A 17,461-nucleotide genomic window follows, 5' to 3' on the forward strand; every position below is an offset into this window, starting at 1 on the left:
AAACATGCACTTTTATCTACTATATAATGCAGGTAAAAATGGAAAAAGTTGTAAAGGATTGCTCCTCTGCAAAATAACAACCATATTTTATGCTAAATCATGTTAGCTGATCTTCAAACTGTGTTAACTGATGCTTTTTGTTATCTGGAAGCCGCTGAAATGCAAGCAGAACAAACAAGGCAGAAAAGGAAAAAGAACTCTCAAATTCTTTAGTAACTTTGTTTTAGAAATGGGAAGACAGGAACCATTTGACACTTGTTCTGCTTTAACAGACATCATTTCAGGAAGACTGTAAACTAACACAACTACTGCCTTTCACCTGGCAACAGTACAAGCCAAAACTGCAATTACAAAAAAAAAAAATTTCTTTTGCCATCCTCCTCATCCTCCAGTCTTCAACAAAAGAGAGGCAAGACCAAGATTTTAGGAATGAAGATAGAAAAAATATACAGGAGATTTTGCTTTACTGACCCCAATATAATCAATGTCCAAACCATGATACTGTTTTGCTCCTAATATCCAAGAAACAATATAGTAAGCAGTGATATCTGGATAGTCATAGGGCCAATTTTCACCCTTCCCTATCCATCCTGGAAATGCCCAAGGTAATCCTGAAAAGAGAGAAGAAAAACAAATTAATAAGGTAAGTGGTTGATCTACATTACTCAATAAGCTTTAAAAAAAGAAATAACTACGCACTTGAAATTTGCTTGGTTCCAGTGAAGACAATGAAATGTAACTTATCTAACTGCAGAGTATGGTGCAATACAAATTATGATCAAGAAATTAATAGTTGGTTTGGGGTTTTTTTATGAGCTAGGAAGCATTAGTTACTAGAGAATAATTGACTACATATAATCTGTCAATTTTATGGTACTAGCTCTAACAGGTTTAAAAATCTGAAGATTTTAGGATAAAAATTTACAAAGCTAAAGACAAAGGGTCAATACAGAACATGAAAAATTGTTTCTCTCTTGAACATGAATTTCAGAACACATGATGATCTGATCGTAACAAAGGAAGATTAGGATCATGAAAAAGCATTTCCAAGTCTCTGCTGTTCACTGGATCCTGTAGTAAGTAAGAAAAACAAATTCATCTAACCAGTGCTGCTAAGTGTCCAGCCAACTTGTGTAAGATACCATAGACTAATTTAGAAGTAAACCCATCCTTCCTTTGTTGAGAGCCTGATGTGAGGGAAGAGGGGTATTATTAATAATTATAATTAGCCATAAATAGTAGGCTTAACAGAACCTGACTGGCAAATCCTGCACCAAGCCTTGCTTCACGGCTGGATATAGTAAAGCCCCCTGGAAAGTGGGGAAAATTAGACAGCTTTTTACTGGCAGATTTCTTACCTTGTTTTGTGTGAAATACATTCTGTATTTTCAAAATACAAAAATACAACCTAGGATTCCACATTTGTATTGTCACAACACACACAATACCCACAAACAAAACAGGAAGAAAGGAAACTCTTCTACAACTCAGCTACACATGTAGGACAAATCAGAAGACCAGAATCGCTGCAGTGGAAAAGGGGTGTATGACTGGTTTGTAATAAGAACATTTAACCAAATGCAGTGTGTGTGTAAGATTTTCGTATTTATATTCGCAGTTAAATTCAGTTTATCCCTCCCAAATTTTTTTACACAATTATTCAGAAATTCATCTCTCATGATAAATCAACCACGTTCATTGCTGCAACACACTAAAAGCATTAATTACTAATACAAGCAAATTATTAGACATTTGTTATCTTATGCATCTTGTCAGGATGTTGTGCTACTGTAACAAGTTAAAATACAGCAAGCATCAAGACAAGCTTAACAAATATTAGAGATTCTACTTTGTCTACTGCAACATCAAAATATCTCCCTGTTAAAATGTTAGTTAAGAATCAGATAGGTAATTTGGTCATGGGAATAAAAGGCATTTAAATCTAAAAGCTCAAAGCAATTTACCAATCAGTTTAATTTTGGGGTTCCTCTTTTTAGCTTCTTTCATCAGCCACCATTCATAGCCCCGGAAGTAGTTCTCATCATTTTCATAGTGCATATGGGAGGGTTCAGTACCATCTAGGAAGGAAAGAGACAGGTAGCTCACAATTATCTTCTGTGTCATAAGCTGTTACACATCAAAGTTTATTGCATTGCTCATTAACATAGTATGCAAGCACATATCTTCAACATGGTTCACAAGTTACTTGCTATGCATTTCAGAGCCAAAGGAATAGTGGGAGGTAAATGCAAGATTTGCTACCCTTCATTCTTAGCATATTAACTTAGCATAATTTTAGTATTTTTATTTTGAAGGGTTTTTGCCTGCTTTTAATATCAGCTGTGGTTAATTATTAGGCATTTTCTATCCCTAGCTATGATAACATTAAATCTATATTTGCTATTGTCTCATATCTAGGAATGTTACAGCATTAAGATTAAGAGGAAAAAAAATCATTACACAAGCAAATTATCTCTAAACCAAAAAACAAACAAAAGGTTATAGTTTGTTCCTTCTGCACAAGGCAAGTCCAGGGAGAGGAAAGAATGGAATTACCACGATTTTTTTTCAATTACAGGAAAGAGGCTGTGGGTTTTTCATTTTGACAGTAAAATATCTAGTTTATAACTTTCACAGTATTCTGTGACTGCTGAAAAGTTTTTGGAATTGAATGCTACGTGCTGAATTTCCTCAAGCAAAAGTAAACAAAGTAGAAAGGTGCATAAGAATCAGTGCTGCATGGGAAGTCCTTACACGTAAAAGTCAAGTAATAACTTGTGTCCATGACTGCAACAATTATGCAACTGATGTTAAGTCGTATGCAGAGACCTCTCCTAATGAGACTTTGTTTTAAATGAAATCTGCTGAAACAGCACATTTCACCACAGAAAATAGGATTGATTTTTTTACCTTACTAACACTTCATTACGTGTAAGTTTGTCAGGGACATAAAACAATTAGATTCCAAATTTAGGCTTCATATCACGTTTCAAATGAACTCCTGATCACACCTCTGAAGCCAGAAGAGCTGCAGTCTACTACATTGAGATATGTGCATCTTATTGTTCTCCTTTCCGAAACTGGAAACCATCACACAAGTATGTGACATTCTCCTTAGCCAGCACTAAGTGTTTGAAGAGGTCTTTGCATGCCTGAAGACAATTCCATTCCCCCTACCAAGCTCTCAAACCCATAGTACTTTTCAGCATGTTAACTTCTGTGAAGTAAACACAAGAATGAAAAACAGTATCTAATTATACAAAACACAGACATTATGGGAAAAAAATGTGTATATATACACAAACTTATATATACATATATAACACCACAAAAACAGATTCTATGCTTTCTATTTGTTAACTGTGTCTAGTTTTAAGTCTATTCCTGATGTGGCCAGATTTACTTTGAGAAAAATACAAAGATACAAGCTGCAGTCTCTGCTTCTCAGCTTTTGGTCACACCAGTTACTAAATAGTTCCTTCTGTTTGTAAATGTAGTAGGTAGGCTAGGCAAATCACATCAAGACATCTTCATTTGCAACTCTTCCCAGGAAGAAAAAAAACACTGCCTAGTGCCAGCCAATGACACTCCAGTGAAACGTTGAAGCTAATTAAATCAAAGAAATGTAACTGCTTCTGATCAGATGCCTTTGCATTTCATCTTTTAAGAAATCAACTAGCTGGTATTTCAAAACTCATGTGTGAGAAATGCTCTGCAACTCAGAAACCTGTCATAGGGAGGAAAAGCTCATTTGCTCTAGAATAATAACCATATGATAGTGAGAATTGTTTCCAGAATGTTGGTGTAAATCTCTCTTGTACAAACCAATATGGTTTATTGTAACTCAGTTCAGCTATCTCCATGCCTCAGCTCCATGTGCAGCACATGTTAATTACAGCACCACTGAAATAAGAAGTTAAATGCTTCTCATGCAAAATCCATACCTGTTGACTGTGCATCGCCTCCAATCTCTACCTTGAGAATATGCAAAGAAGCACCAAAATTTGGCTGTGGAAAAAGAGACAGAAAAACAGACAGAACCCTGCTGTTAACAAGAATGAGATAAGCAAGTGTGCAATTTTGAGCATGCTTAAAATGCAATTTTTTTACTTTTTTAAACACCCATTATAAATAAAAGGAGAGTTTATATAAATTTCTGCTTTTCAAAAGAAAATCCACCAAGATAAAAGTACGTTGATCTTTAAACAGTTTCAGCGACTCTTGCACCATCAGCAACACTTCTCCACAACAGTGCAGATTTTAAATAGGTTATGTTCAAGAAAATACTAAAGTACTCTTCAAGCAGAACACAAAATATATGAGGAATGCAGCAGTCTTTTAATGTTATTAGAAGTCAAACTTGTTTTCTTTTAAAATCAAATTTTTGAAGTCAGTATTTTTAATTCTTTTTTGTAAAGTGTTACACTGTTTATGTGAAAAAGCATATACACAGGTCAGGAATAATATGGAAACTACAGAATATTGGCAAAAGAGGAAAAAACACAATTGTGGAAAACAATTGGCTAGTCCACTATCCCCCTTCTCTGACATCTGACTGGTGGAGCCAAATATAAAATTCAAGCTCATACAAGTGATTCTACTGCCAATATGGTCTTCCAGCCATTAGAGGTTTAAAAGTTGCTCAAGCCAGAAGTTACAATTAATCATTATTTTAATAAGCACTAATAAGCTGGCGTCCTCCATGGAATGACCCAAGTATAATTTTGGTACCTAAGAAAATGCTTTAAGACATAAGAACGCAATTTGATTTTTTTAAAATGCTGCATAGACGGCATCTCTTTTGGCTTACAAGTTTGGCATTTTTGTTTGCTTTTAACAGCAAAAGTATTTCCAATTTTCACCATTTCTCTTTTTGACATTTTTTTTGTTTTCAACTTGCTACACATTTGTTCTCCCATTCCCATCATGAAAGTTGACTGACACTAAAGACACGGAGAATGAGGTAAGGTACACCCCAGACATGACACTTTAAGAGGTTTAGCTAAAAGAGCACGTCAAAAATTCTTTGAAAATCATGATCTCTCTAGATTTTCTTTTACCACATGCCTAATCAGAACATTCATATTAGTAACACACAGGTTTAGTCGCAAAAAACCCATTAGTTTTGATTCCCCAGGCACATATTACGCCTTACTTTACTCTTGAAAATTAATTCTTAAACTGCATGGTAAATTATTCCCCTCCAGCCATCTGGATTGCATTACTTGAAAGTGACATGACATCCTCTTCCAGCAGAGTAATTTACAGTGCCAAAAGCAAAACAAGCTATTAATGTCCAGTGCAATAATCTTACCGTATATCAAGTTGGGTAACTCCACCGATTACACTTGCTACCTTACACAGCTTACTATCCAATGAACTTCCTGCACCTTCCAGAGTCACTGCAGTTGTACTTGAGACTAGTTTGGAATACATATGCGGTTACAAACCTGCAGTCATTTTTATGCTATGTTAACGTATCTGTGCTGCAAAAGAAATCCAAACTTTAAGACTCCCTTGTTTCAATCACTATGAACAGCTAAACACCCCATTTTAGCCACAGAAACAACTTATGATTTAGCCCACATAGATGATCAAATGTATGGTTAAACACATTTTTGAAAACATATTTTCAAAACACATTGTGAAAACGCAAAAGGAATTTTCACAATAATACAAAGAAACAGTCTTCTGAACAAAAACAACACCTAAAATTTAAGGTTCTGGTAACAATCAACATCAAAATACGCACTTTACAAGATGGGATTTTGTCTAATTTCAAGCAGCATTGAATATAATATAGGAGTTCCAATATTGCACAGTAGGAAATTCTGCATGAAATTAACCATTACTTTAGGAGTGAAACCAACTTTACCTTGAACAGGTAATCTAAAATCTGGGACCGATAAGGTTCTTGGTAGTTCACCAGAAGTCTAGATGTGGCCTAAAATGGAAAGAAAATGTGAAAATGTAAAAACACACTTTCAAACCTTTAACTACATCCCAGCTTTTCAGTCTATGCCTTTCATGGAGCTAATAAACCTACAAAAATAATTATAGCACCAAGAACTCAGCTAAGTCCCTATATAAGTTGTTTCTAAACCTTCAGCTGTGCATTTCTGGTTTCACAGGTTATAAAACTGCCTTGTACTCCAGTTACCTGGAATTTACTGCAGAGTCCAGAGAACAGAGAAACAAAGAGATCACATGGCTTTATGACAAGCAAAAGGCAGCTCCCTCCCTGCACCGCTTCTCCTGCTCTACTCAACTCTCCCTGCTTTGGCTCACCATATACCAAAGCTAGGGGAGCTCACAGAGCACTCAGGCAGGAGGCCAAAGAAAGCATCTCCGCAGGTCAAAGAGGGGGTAAAAGCTCCGGGAATCTCAGGGCTCTGCTGCCTGGACCACGCGAAAGATGACGAGCGGCTGTGACTCGTTCATCAGCATTTTAAAACGCAGGGACTGCTAAAACCCTCTGCATAAAAACCCACCCTGGCTTAGCTCTCCCTCACCAGCACCCAGGACACGGCTAGCCCTGGGCACCCCGGAAAGCCACAGCGCAGGTGGTCGGCGGGCTGGCGCCAAGCGGAGCGCGGCTCCATCTCCCCCGCAGCCGGACCAGCGCCCGCACCGCGCCTCCCCCGCCGAGCCCCGCTCCCGCCGTGCGGCTGTCCCCACACCCCGCCAGTCCTCGGGGCTCCCCTCCGCGACACCCCCGGCCCAGGCCCCGCCGAAGGCATCACACGCTCCCACTGACGGGCTGCCCAGCCCAGGTGTCCCTTGCCGCGCCGAAGAGAAGCCGCTCACCCCGCCGCCGCTGACAGCTCCGATCCCGTCGAACTCCCTGCCCAGCCCGTTGGAATCGTCCAGCACGTAGGTGGCCGCAAGGAGCGGAGCGGCACCGACACTGGGGGGTCCCGGTCCGCAGCTACAGGCAAGCAGGATCGTGCCCCAGAGCAGAGCCGCGCAGCCCATCCCGATCCTGATCCCGATCCCGGTCGCCGTCCAGCTCCGCTCCCGCCGCCGTCCCGCGGCCGCCCCGTCCCGGCAGCGCCTCCGCAGTGCCCGGCAACGCGCCGCACGTGACCGCGCCGCCGCCAGCCCCGGGGCGGGGCGGCAGCGCCCGGCGCCGCCATCCCGCCATAGGGAAAAGAGGGCAGGAAGACTGCTCGGCCTTCGCGGGCAGCTCCTCCCGGCTGACCTCACCAGCTGCCATTTTGAGAAAGGGCACGGTAGGCTGGTGAGGTGCCATGCTGGAGTTGGGCACTGAGCGGCGAGTGAAGCTATTGCGGGGCCATGCTGCGTGTGGGAAAGGCGCATGGCTGTGAGGCGGGGTTAGTGTGGGAGCACGACAGGAGTGGCGGTCAGTGCAGTTTGAGCAGGGCCGAGTCAAGCTGGCCGTCTATTTCGGGGTCTCTGACACTCCTTTTCTGGGCCTCTGGCAAGGTACGATACTTGTCCCTGGAGAAGAGCGGCTCTTGCTAGTGCGTCTTTCATTTCCAGCCCCTCGCAGCCAATTTCCTGGCTTTGCGCCGCTCTCAAGGTGCCAGCAAATCCTCTGAAGAGTGGGCACGAAGCGGCGCTTTGAAGGAGCGCATTCCAGCGCGGCGTGAGAAGGACCTTGGGTCGCCGCAGGGGCAGGTGCTGGGAGCGGGCCCCGCACAGGCCCTGCCCGCAGAGGTTGCCGGCAGCCCCGCGCCCTTCCCGGGGAATCCCAGTTGGCCCCAGTTAGATCCGCAGTTGCGTCAGCAGGACCTCGGAGAGGGATGCTGAAAGGGGGGGTTTAAATTATGATGGGATGAACGACCCTGTTTACGCCGTCAGGGGTGCGCTGTAGGGCTGCCGCAACAAAATGAGAGCAGCCGAGGTGGTGCTGAGCCGCACGCCAAAGATTTCCGTGAGGATTGCCAGGGTGTTCCCTCAGACTCCAGCTCATGCAGGCATTCGGCTCGGAGGAAAAGCAACCCGGAGATCGGCGATCAGCTTGATTATCCTATAAAAATTCGTAATGGGGAAGTGGCTTGTCTGTTGTTCTCAGTATTTCATGGAGATGCTTCACGTGCCTAAGGGAGGAATGAGCCATGAGGAGATGCAGTGGCTGAAGTCCTGCGTTGTGTAAGAACTGTGAAAAAGCACCGGTTTTGCACGTTTCTAACCATAAAGAATGCTGTTATTCGAGCCTCAGTCACTCTCATTGTCATTGTGTCTCTGCCACTGTCATTTATGGATCTAATGTCTCAGTGATGACATTACCTGTCTGACGTTTCCTGTTTAGTTCTTTTTAAATAACAATACCAAGCACTCACAAAACATTTTGCACTTTACAGCAATATAAACTATTAACTAATGAACCTGCTCACACCCAAATGAGCTATATGATATCATTATTACATGCAGACAGTCAGAGTGACTTCCTCAGGGCTACTGTGAGTCAGTGCCAGAGGTAGCATTATGCTCCTGGTCCTATTTCACATTAATTGCAGCAGACTGTACAGCTTTGCACACCTGGAAGGTTTGCAAAACCATTATGAATTATTAATTGGTTCATTTTGATAGTTTCATTGATTATTGCATCAGTTTATTTCATGTAAAAGGCTTCAGCTGTGAAATTGTCTCATTCACTCATGAGATCCTAAAATTCTCAAAACTTGTATTTGCAATCCTGTGATGTGTTGAGCTACTGGCCTTTTCAGTTGGTACAGAAAAACATTCTCAAAATCTGTTTTGGTGGAAGGAAAAGGATGTTTTGGTGTGACTGTCAACTTTCATTCTGCATCTTGACCTTGTGTTGAACTGTTTTCTTTCCACTGAAAGGAATGAAAAGGAGGTGTCTGCAAACAAACTGTGGGCCTGATGATAGATAAGGCCAGATATGGAGAGGTGAATGAAGCAGTGGGGGGAAAACATAAATTCTACAGGAATTCCACTAATTGACACAGACTGTTACTCACTTCAGACTGTACTACATGTCTGGATTTAGAGAAAAACAGAGACACAAGGAAAAAGAAAAATGGAGGGAAAATTTTGGGTGATCTCATGGGAATTCCCCATGACCTCTCTCTTTATTCAAGTAATGTTACAGGACTCCTCTGTCTCCTTTTTGGGTATAAACCTCTGATGTTTGTGGATTAATTTTCCTGACAACACCTTTGTTCATGGATCCTTTGTAACCCCAAATTTAACCAATAAATTTATTGAGGACTTACTCATTGCTTCTTTTCTAGATAAGATCATTTTCCAATGTGAATGCTTTTCTGTTTCAGGGCTGGGGTTTTTTCCTTCAGCAAACACTAATAGTAACACCTGTTGTTCATGTATGACTGATCTGAGATACTGTGTATGTCCAGATCTCACAAAAACCTGGAAAATTGTGCTGTTTACATCAGAAATTAAAATTTTGCATATGGTCATAATTAAGAATTTGTTTTAACATACAGCTTTACTTCCAGAATGTATTAAAGGCATCATCTCCTCTCTTGCTTTCATTGATCTTTCAATTCTGCTGTCATCACAGCAGAGAACTTTAGAGATGTTTCAACTATGTTTCTGTATTTCTAATAATGATAAAAACTGTTTTTTCTTCAGCAAAGTACAGGAATGCTCAGCAAAACTCCAGAACCAGCATACTGGACACCCAGTAGGTACCATGTTAGGAAAAGGCACATGGAAAGTGATGAAATGGGTCTTCGTCTAATTACTTTTCTCAGTGAAAATGAACATGTGACTGAAATTTATTTGAGAAATTTATCTAAGTAAGTGCCATTCACCAAACAGGAAGGGGCTATTATAACAGCTTGGAATGGCCACAAGTATTTGATAGTTTAGGCTTCATATAACAATCAGATCAGTAAAAAACTTTGGATGAAAAAGTCACACGGACTGAAAAAAAGGAACCAAATCGCTGTATACAGTAGATAAATATTGTAGAGCTGCCTGGTATTCTCAAGGAAGTCAGTATGCCCCTATTTTAGAACTTTTCAATTTGTTCTCTTTCATTTCTCCTTAGCATCTGAATCATCAAACTGGACAGTTTTGGTATTACCCAATAGATGGGCATTTCAAATGAATTTGTACCCACTTTCTTAAAGCAGAATTGTATTGTTCCAAACATAATTTAAGAAAAAATACACACAATAAATTATTCTGATCACAGAGAGGGAAGAGAACTATGTAACAATTTTCCACCGGTCTAATTGAATAGAATTATGTGTTAGAGGGATCACTCTTCTGGAAGCTGCATCCAACCTCAGACTTAGTTTATGTAAAAATACATAAATATGTAAGCAGTCGTGGTGCATAAAATGCTGTTATCCTTCATTAGCGAGAACTATTCATTGACTTCTCATAAATTCTGAAAATACTTAATTATTTTTCCACAAACACCTAAAGTCATTCTAAAACATTTTTGAGCTCTTCTCACGTGGATTCTTATTTGATTCCGTGATCAGTTTTTAGGGAAAAGCAGGTGAGGTCCTTCAGTCAACAACAAACATGCAATTTTGAACTTATACAGCTAAACACAAATAAAATACAGCATTTTATTTCTGTGAATTGCTTTCTCTGCAGAATGTGATGTCTCCTAGATAAGGGGTGTATAATATACTAAGCTCATATAATGAGGCAATATTTTAAATTAAACTTCTATAAAGTCTCTAAAAGTATTCCTATATCTACTGAGGTTGCTTCCATCCTTTGTTCATCATCCTTTTTCTCATGGATAAGCTTAGATTAACAAGGAATTGGGGACAGAAAAAAAAAATAAAAAAAGGAAGCAAAACCAAGAAATGTGTGAACTGCTGCCTGTTTAAGAGCAGCTTCCTGTCTCTGTATCTGATCAAGCAGAAGCAGACACTTTTCTTAGAAGCAGATACGGGTTACCCTGTCCATGGCATAACAGGAACCGCTGCACGGGGACACGTGGCTGCCAAGGTAAGTGCTCAGGATTCCATGAGCTAGAGACACAACTCCATTCTGGGACAGGCTTCCTAGCTCTTCCTAGTGGATGCTGAGGTTATACATCTAAAAGAAGGGACACAGAAGGGGCTGGAAAAGATTGCTTTGGGGAAGGGATTATTTCAGTCCTAGTACAACCAAAACATGAGACTAAGGCAAAAGACACGAATTAGGAAAGATGTGGCTAGGATTAGGAAAGAAAGCTTGATTCATTGCTGTAATGGCATTGCCATGATCAAAATACTGTTGATTACAAAAGGAGGGAAGAATGGAGAAGAGCTGTATTTGGGGGTGCATTTTCAACATATGAGCTGTCCCATCACTGCAAAATGTGCCTCAGGCCTGAGAGAGGACTCCAGTAACTCTTCTATTAGTGCTCTTCCAAATTTTCCGACACTGTCAAGATACCCAGTGCTATTTATATGAATATACAAAATGCTTAAAACTTAGCAGGAGAATAAGCTCTGGTAAAACAGCTTCTTAGAATGCCAAGTATCATCTATGTAAAAATAGATTGTACATATTTCTGTATGTATAGAGGAAAACATGATGTACTTAATGATATAGCAGAATAATACTTGCCTGCATGGCCTACATTCTAAAAAAAGTGGTTTTTTTCTGGTTTGCTCACATTAAGTGAATGTTTATGCTCAATGAAACTGTCTGTAAAGTGTATCTTCAAGTTTAAAAGGCTGAGCTCTTTTAGAACTGTTTGAGTCTCTACAGAATCTCATGGATACCTGTGGGTGAAATTTAATGTTGCATGAGGAAAAATGCTGTTAATTTTAAGCAGAAAAGTCCATATTTCTAAAAAGCGTATTGCAACTGTCCTAAAATGAAGTTTTTCAGGATTGAGTTTTGAGATCGGCTCATCAGGTAAAAAGAATTAGCTATGGAACTTGAAGAACTCAACTTGGCAATAGAACTTATTATAAGAACACAAAACAATCTACTTGTTGAAATTGCTTAAAGAGAAAAAGGAAGACAATCTGTTTCATTCCATCTTATGACTGATATATGGTAACACCAGTACAGCAGCTACTGCACTAGCTCACAGACCATTGTTCCTTTCTTCCCTTACAAACGTTTTTACAGATAAGAGTAAGGAATATTCTTCTGTATTTAAGCTTATGAAAGTTTAACTTTGTACTTTGGGACCTTCAAAACGTCATAAATGGAGATACCACATAAAGCTCTCTATGAACCTGAAGAAGATGCTGTAGAAATGTATTGATACAAATACAATATATAATGACTACTTTTCTCTAGAAAATCTCACAAGGTTCCTTCACAGGTTTGTTTGCATATAGTACTTGAAGCGTAACATTTGCTCATCCATTTCTCTAAATTTTATGTCTTACTGACTCTTCAGAATTCTTGTACAGTAGGTTTTCTGTAGCAAAATGACAGAGGCAGGAACTATAATAACTGAATAATGTGTCTAAAAGAAAAAAATACTGTTAAGATTTTTTTTTTTTATTTGAAACATTTGATACCACAACAAGTCTAAGTGTATGGAATTAGTCACAGTAGGTTTGGACCATGAAAGTCAAACTATTAGACCATGTCATTAAACCAAAATTCCTTGATGGTTAAAAAAAATATATAATTGGGGAAAATTATCAAATATTGTTTTTTAGGATAGCTGTAAGCCAATACCATCCTCCTAGGCAAAACCAGCAGGTGTGCTCAGTAGCAGAGAGAAAACCTGGGAATGCTTCAGATCATGCATTCAGGTAAGAAAAATCATCTTGCATTACGAAGTCCTAATTATCAGAAAAGCAACTCAGCAAGAAAGTGTGATATGGACTACTTCCTCTGAAATAAGGCTCCAAGCAATTTGAGTGAAATGTGTTGTAATCAGGGCAAAGTGGCGGTTTCTGCTTTTATATTTCTGTGCAAGGAACTGCAGCATGCTTTGTGGTAAGCTTCACTGGCTGGCTCTTTGACACACTTAAGTATAGGTCATGAATATATGCCAGAATGACACACTTCTCATTATTACCATCACTGAAAGCATGTCCTCATGTAAGTACCATCAATGTGTCACCAAAGTTGGGACGTGGACTACCTGGGCAATGCTACACAGCCTCCAGGGCTGCCTGCCTTTGTAGGAACTAATGAACATACTGGTTAAGAAGAGGAGAAAGCAATGGGGGTACAGTGACTTGTGAATATGAAGAACAGAAAAAAAATTCTGAGGTGCAGTTTATTTTCATGTGGTTTCAACTCACTTCTTTGAATTTCATTTTTAGTGTCCCAGCCTGCCATTAGCCAATTACACCTTCAGAATTTAGTTCCTTAAGGCAGATGGCAGAAGAGCAAAGCAAAATTTTGCCCCAAAGAACATGTGGTTTATTCTGATGAGAGCAATATAAGGACAAGTGTTTTACCTTATGATCAGTAAGATCAAGAGAGCAAAACTCTTAGAAACTAGAAACAATGAGTTAAAATGAAAAAACTGAAAAAAACCCAGGTGTTATGAGGAAATTGGTATGTTGGTCTAAGAGTAGATACAAAAGAAGCTGTTGTGAGTAATAAGAGAGAAGTTTGGAGCTTATAAGGATGGCGAGTGTGTAATACAAGTTAACTAACAAAAGAGTTTATGGAGGAGGGAGAAGGAATTCCAATTTCTCAGTCACGAGATGAGGAAACACTGCCTCATACACTTGCTGCATTACACACATGCTTCTGAAAGGGCACGTTTCCCTTTTAGACATGAAGAGACTTGTCATAGGAAAAGAGATGCTAAAATGTGATTAGGAGAAGAGGTAGGTATTTTATCTTTGATTCATCTGGTCTGTCTGCATACATTTGATTTCTTTTTGGTGAGAAGTGGGTTATAAAACCCTGAGATCCAATTTCTAGAGCTAGATTTTTATTTTGTGATACTTATCTGTACTGATAAGCTTACAATGCCCTATTTACTGTGTGGTTTTATGAAACCAAGCTGAAATGCAGACATCTTATGTTTGTCTTAAATATAGACACTGCATTTTTTTTAAATTAGTCATCATGTTGATAAAGTTTCTCAATGGACCAAATTGGCAAGTCCTTCTTGAGAATTTTCCCTGGCTTTCAAGCTTGTGAATGAGTTTAGCTCTAGCTGATAAGTTAGGCAACTTGATCAAATAAGGCAGTGGCAGGTAAAATTGAATATGTGCTTTCTGGGTAGTTTTGTCATTGCTCCCTTTTTTTATGAATAATAACATAAGGGGCTTTTTCGTGGACAAGAGATCCATATAATAATATCTCAGGACAGGCAATAAACGTGTTTGGGTTTTTCTGATAAACTCACAAACATATCAAGTCTCTAAAAGGCTGAATTTTTCTTACCACATGGGAAAGTTTCTGCACACAACATTTATTCCATTGGAGTTCTTTCCCATGTGGGAACAGTTGTAGATATGCTGTCTTGGAACCTACTCATTCTTCAGCCTCTTCACCTGCTCTGCTGCAGTCCAGGCCCAAAGCACAGATGAGCTATCACAGCAGTCTCTCAAGCAGTTAGTATATTTGGCAGTATAACTGGACTGCAACGAATATTTTCCATTCTCGTATTTCCTGAACGTAACAATTAGGTCTCTAGAGAAGGGAACTGCTGAGTGTCAGAGCTGTGATACAATCAGGGAGTACCAGCTGTCTCACAATTACACTTATACACCCTTTCTTACTGAAAGGTCAGCTCATCTACGTGTTTCTCAGGCTAACACACACAACTCCTCCAGTCCCCCTGCTTTAGTCAAGGCTTCCATTTTACTGATATTTTCATGGTGAAGCTGTTGATAACAGCAGTCCTGAAAGTGACTAAGAAAAGTTTAATTGCTAATGGCTTTATAAGCTCATGTATCACAGCTGAAATTTTTAGAGGGAAGACGTGTAAATGAAAAGTTGTACTCAGTCTCCACCTCACATATTTAAAGGGACACCCAGCAGATTGTCATGTGCATGCAGGAACCCAATAGCCTGGCAGGTTTCACACGAGGGTTTCTGGTACATGCAGTAAGTCTTGCTGGAACAGCACAGTTAATGGCAAGTTCCTGTGGGATCACATACAACAGAGAGGAATCAGGAATGTATGAGGATGCAAACAAGACAAGAGTGATTTGCAATAGGAAAATATACCAGACACATTTTCCCTTTCTGAGCAGATCCCAACGTCCAGCAGTACCTGAATGCCTGTATTTCTATCCTTGTCTCTCCAATGCCTTAGAGGGGAGAAAGTTATTTGGGATAGGAAATCTGCCATATTCATATTCTCAAAACAGTGCTTACCAGAATAATAGAAAGTGCACATCTATTATTTTATTAGTGGTCCACTTTCTGATCTCCTTTAACTCTCCCACAAGAGAGACACAGGATTGCAGGATACCACCCCACTCCTAGAAGAAGTGTCACAACTACTCATTCTGCTTCTGCTGTAGAAGCTTCTATCTAACTGACCCTGAAAACCTTAGATTTTGGGTTCCTTCTCCTATGCATTCCTAACTCCAGGAGCATTAGCATCCTCTGATCTCCCACAAACACTGTTTTTTTCTTCTAAAAAAAAGGAAAAGACACACACCAAGAATCCCACAAAAACAACAGCAATGTTATAGCTGACATTTTTCCTTTTTGGTAACAGAAGGCTGGAATCTTGTCAATCAGGTCCTGAAGAACTAACAGATGACAACCCATCATACTACAACAGGGGGTTTTATTGCACCCAGGCTGGAATTATCTCAAGAATACCACTGGAGTGGACAATGAACAACAGCACTGAGTGCCATGATGATCACACACTGGATAAGTATTTGTTTCCATTTGTGTACAGCATTGTGATGATGATCAGTATCCCCATCAACTGTATATCCCTCTATGCATCTTATGTTCAGGTGAGGAAAAAGAATGAGTTAGCAGTCTACATCTTTAGCCTGTCCCTGGCTGACCTTTTGTACTCTTTGATTCTGCCTCTGTGGATTGATTATGCTTGGCATGGAGATGACTGGAGGTTCTCTGCCTTGCTGTGTCAGATTTTTGCCTTCCTTATGTATATGAATTTCTACACCAGCACTGCGTTCCTTGCTTGCATCTCTCTCGACAGGTACCTGGCATTAGTTCACCCCTTGAAGCTCCAGTACTTGCGCACAAGAAGATTTTCATTGATTGTCAGCATAATTGTTTGGCTTCTGGAAAGCATCTCTAATTCAGTCATACTGGTAAAAAAAGAAGTATTCAATGACCCTTGCAATTTCACTAATCATACACTATGCTATGATAACTACCCCCTGGAAAGGTGGCAGGCGAACATAAATTTATTCCGAATATGCTCAGGATACTTGGTCCCTTTGATAATCATTGTGTTTTGCTACCATAAAATCTACCAAGTAGTGAGGTATAACCAAGCCACAGTAGATGAAGAAAAGAAAAAAGTGAGGAAACTTATTCTGAACATCACAGTTAGTTTCATTGTTTGCTTCACTCCTTATCACGTTGTATTGTTTATCCGCAGCATCAAAGAACCTTCCACCTCTGACCCACATGATTTGTTGTCGATGTATAAGGTTTACAGAATCACACAGGCCTTAACAAGTTTGAATTGCATTGCGGATCCCATTCTGTACTGCTTTGTGAGTGAAACTGCACGAACAGAGATAGTGAATTTGCTCAGGTGTTGCTTGTGCCTACAAAAGCGTGAGGAAGACCAAGTGAAAAAACATGCTCTGTGCACTTCTGCTACAAAAAACACTGCACTGGTCACTTACAGAACTTCCTGTGAAACACTGAGTGTCAAAATTTCCTGAATGAGCACATGCAAAGGAAAACTGGATAACCTAAAAGGAAAAGAAAGAAAAATTCTTCTGCAGTCTGTACCTAGGAAATTCCTCAAAAGTCAGAGATACCAGTCTAAGCAAAACCAGTAGCTGGAGCCAATAAGAACTCAATACAGGGTCAATGAAATCAATGGAGGATCAACATGTATCTTTAAATCACGTATGGTATATAAATCAGTGACAACAAACAAATGCACAACCAAGAAGGATGCCTGTGACATGCTGACTCAATTACTGAGGATACCCCCACAGAACTGTCTCCTGTTGCAGCTTGCTAGCCAGCCTGCTGCAATGTACTAAGCTGGAGGAAGGCTGAAATCCTCTTTGTCCTGATTAGCAAAGGAGCAGACAGAGTGTGGTAAATTTCTCTGTAATTTCATGGTGTTATTTTTGCTGCTATGATGGTTCCTATGTTTCATTAAAGAATCAAATTCTTCTTTAGCATACCCCTGAGATCTGACACTTCTTAAAACTGTTTGCCTCCTGTGTACAGGCACTTACCTGCCCTTAAGCTTTTTTTTTTCACTTGAAAAATATATGTTCTAATGTACAACTGTATGTCATGCATACCAGTATTGGGTTTCAGATAGTTGAAGATTCATTAATGCAAGTACCTATAAAGAAGCAAATTCTAGCCAATAGTGTTTTAACTTGGATGAAACTTGTCCTGATACATGCAGGGGAGGAAGAGAAGG

General features: G+C 39.8%; 2 protein-coding genes across 3 annotated transcripts in view; one reads left to right on the forward strand and one right to left on the reverse strand.

Moving 5' to 3' along the window:
- The window catches only part of GALC (galactosylceramidase), a 30,975-nt gene extending 23,922 nt beyond the window's left edge, over positions 1 to 7,053 (reverse strand). For both annotated transcript variants that reach the window (XM_014869848.2, XM_014869850.2), the window contains exons 1-5: positions 6,808 to 7,053; positions 5,876 to 5,944; positions 3,945 to 4,008; positions 1,965 to 2,078; positions 472 to 611 (exon numbers count right to left, since the gene is read on the reverse strand). In XM_014869848.2, coding sequence (XP_014725334.2) covers positions 472 to 611; positions 1,965 to 2,078; positions 3,945 to 4,008; positions 5,876 to 5,944; positions 6,808 to 6,975 — 555 coding nt within the window. In that variant the 5' untranslated portion in view covers positions 6,976 to 7,053. The remainder of the gene's footprint in view (positions 1 to 471; positions 612 to 1,964; positions 2,079 to 3,944; positions 4,009 to 5,875; positions 5,945 to 6,807) is intronic.
- A 3,759-nt stretch (positions 7,054 to 10,812) lies between these two features.
- Positions 10,813 to 17,212, forward strand: GPR65 (G protein-coupled receptor 65). Its single transcript, XM_014869853.2, has 3 exons — positions 10,813 to 10,929; positions 12,594 to 12,689; positions 15,578 to 17,212. The coding sequence occupies exon 3, from the start codon at positions 15,699 to 15,701 to the stop codon at positions 16,734 to 16,736; it is 1,038 nt and encodes a 345-aa protein (XP_014725339.1). The 5' UTR covers positions 10,813 to 10,929; positions 12,594 to 12,689; positions 15,578 to 15,698; the 3' UTR covers positions 16,737 to 17,212.
- Positions 17,213 to 17,461: the final 249 nt, after the last annotated feature.

This window comes from Sturnus vulgaris, chromosome 6, assembly GCF_052056855.1.
Source record: "Sturnus vulgaris isolate bStuVul1 chromosome 6, bStuVul1.hap1, whole genome shotgun sequence".
Lineage (NCBI taxonomy): Eukaryota > Metazoa > Chordata > Aves > Passeriformes > Sturnidae > Sturnus > Sturnus vulgaris.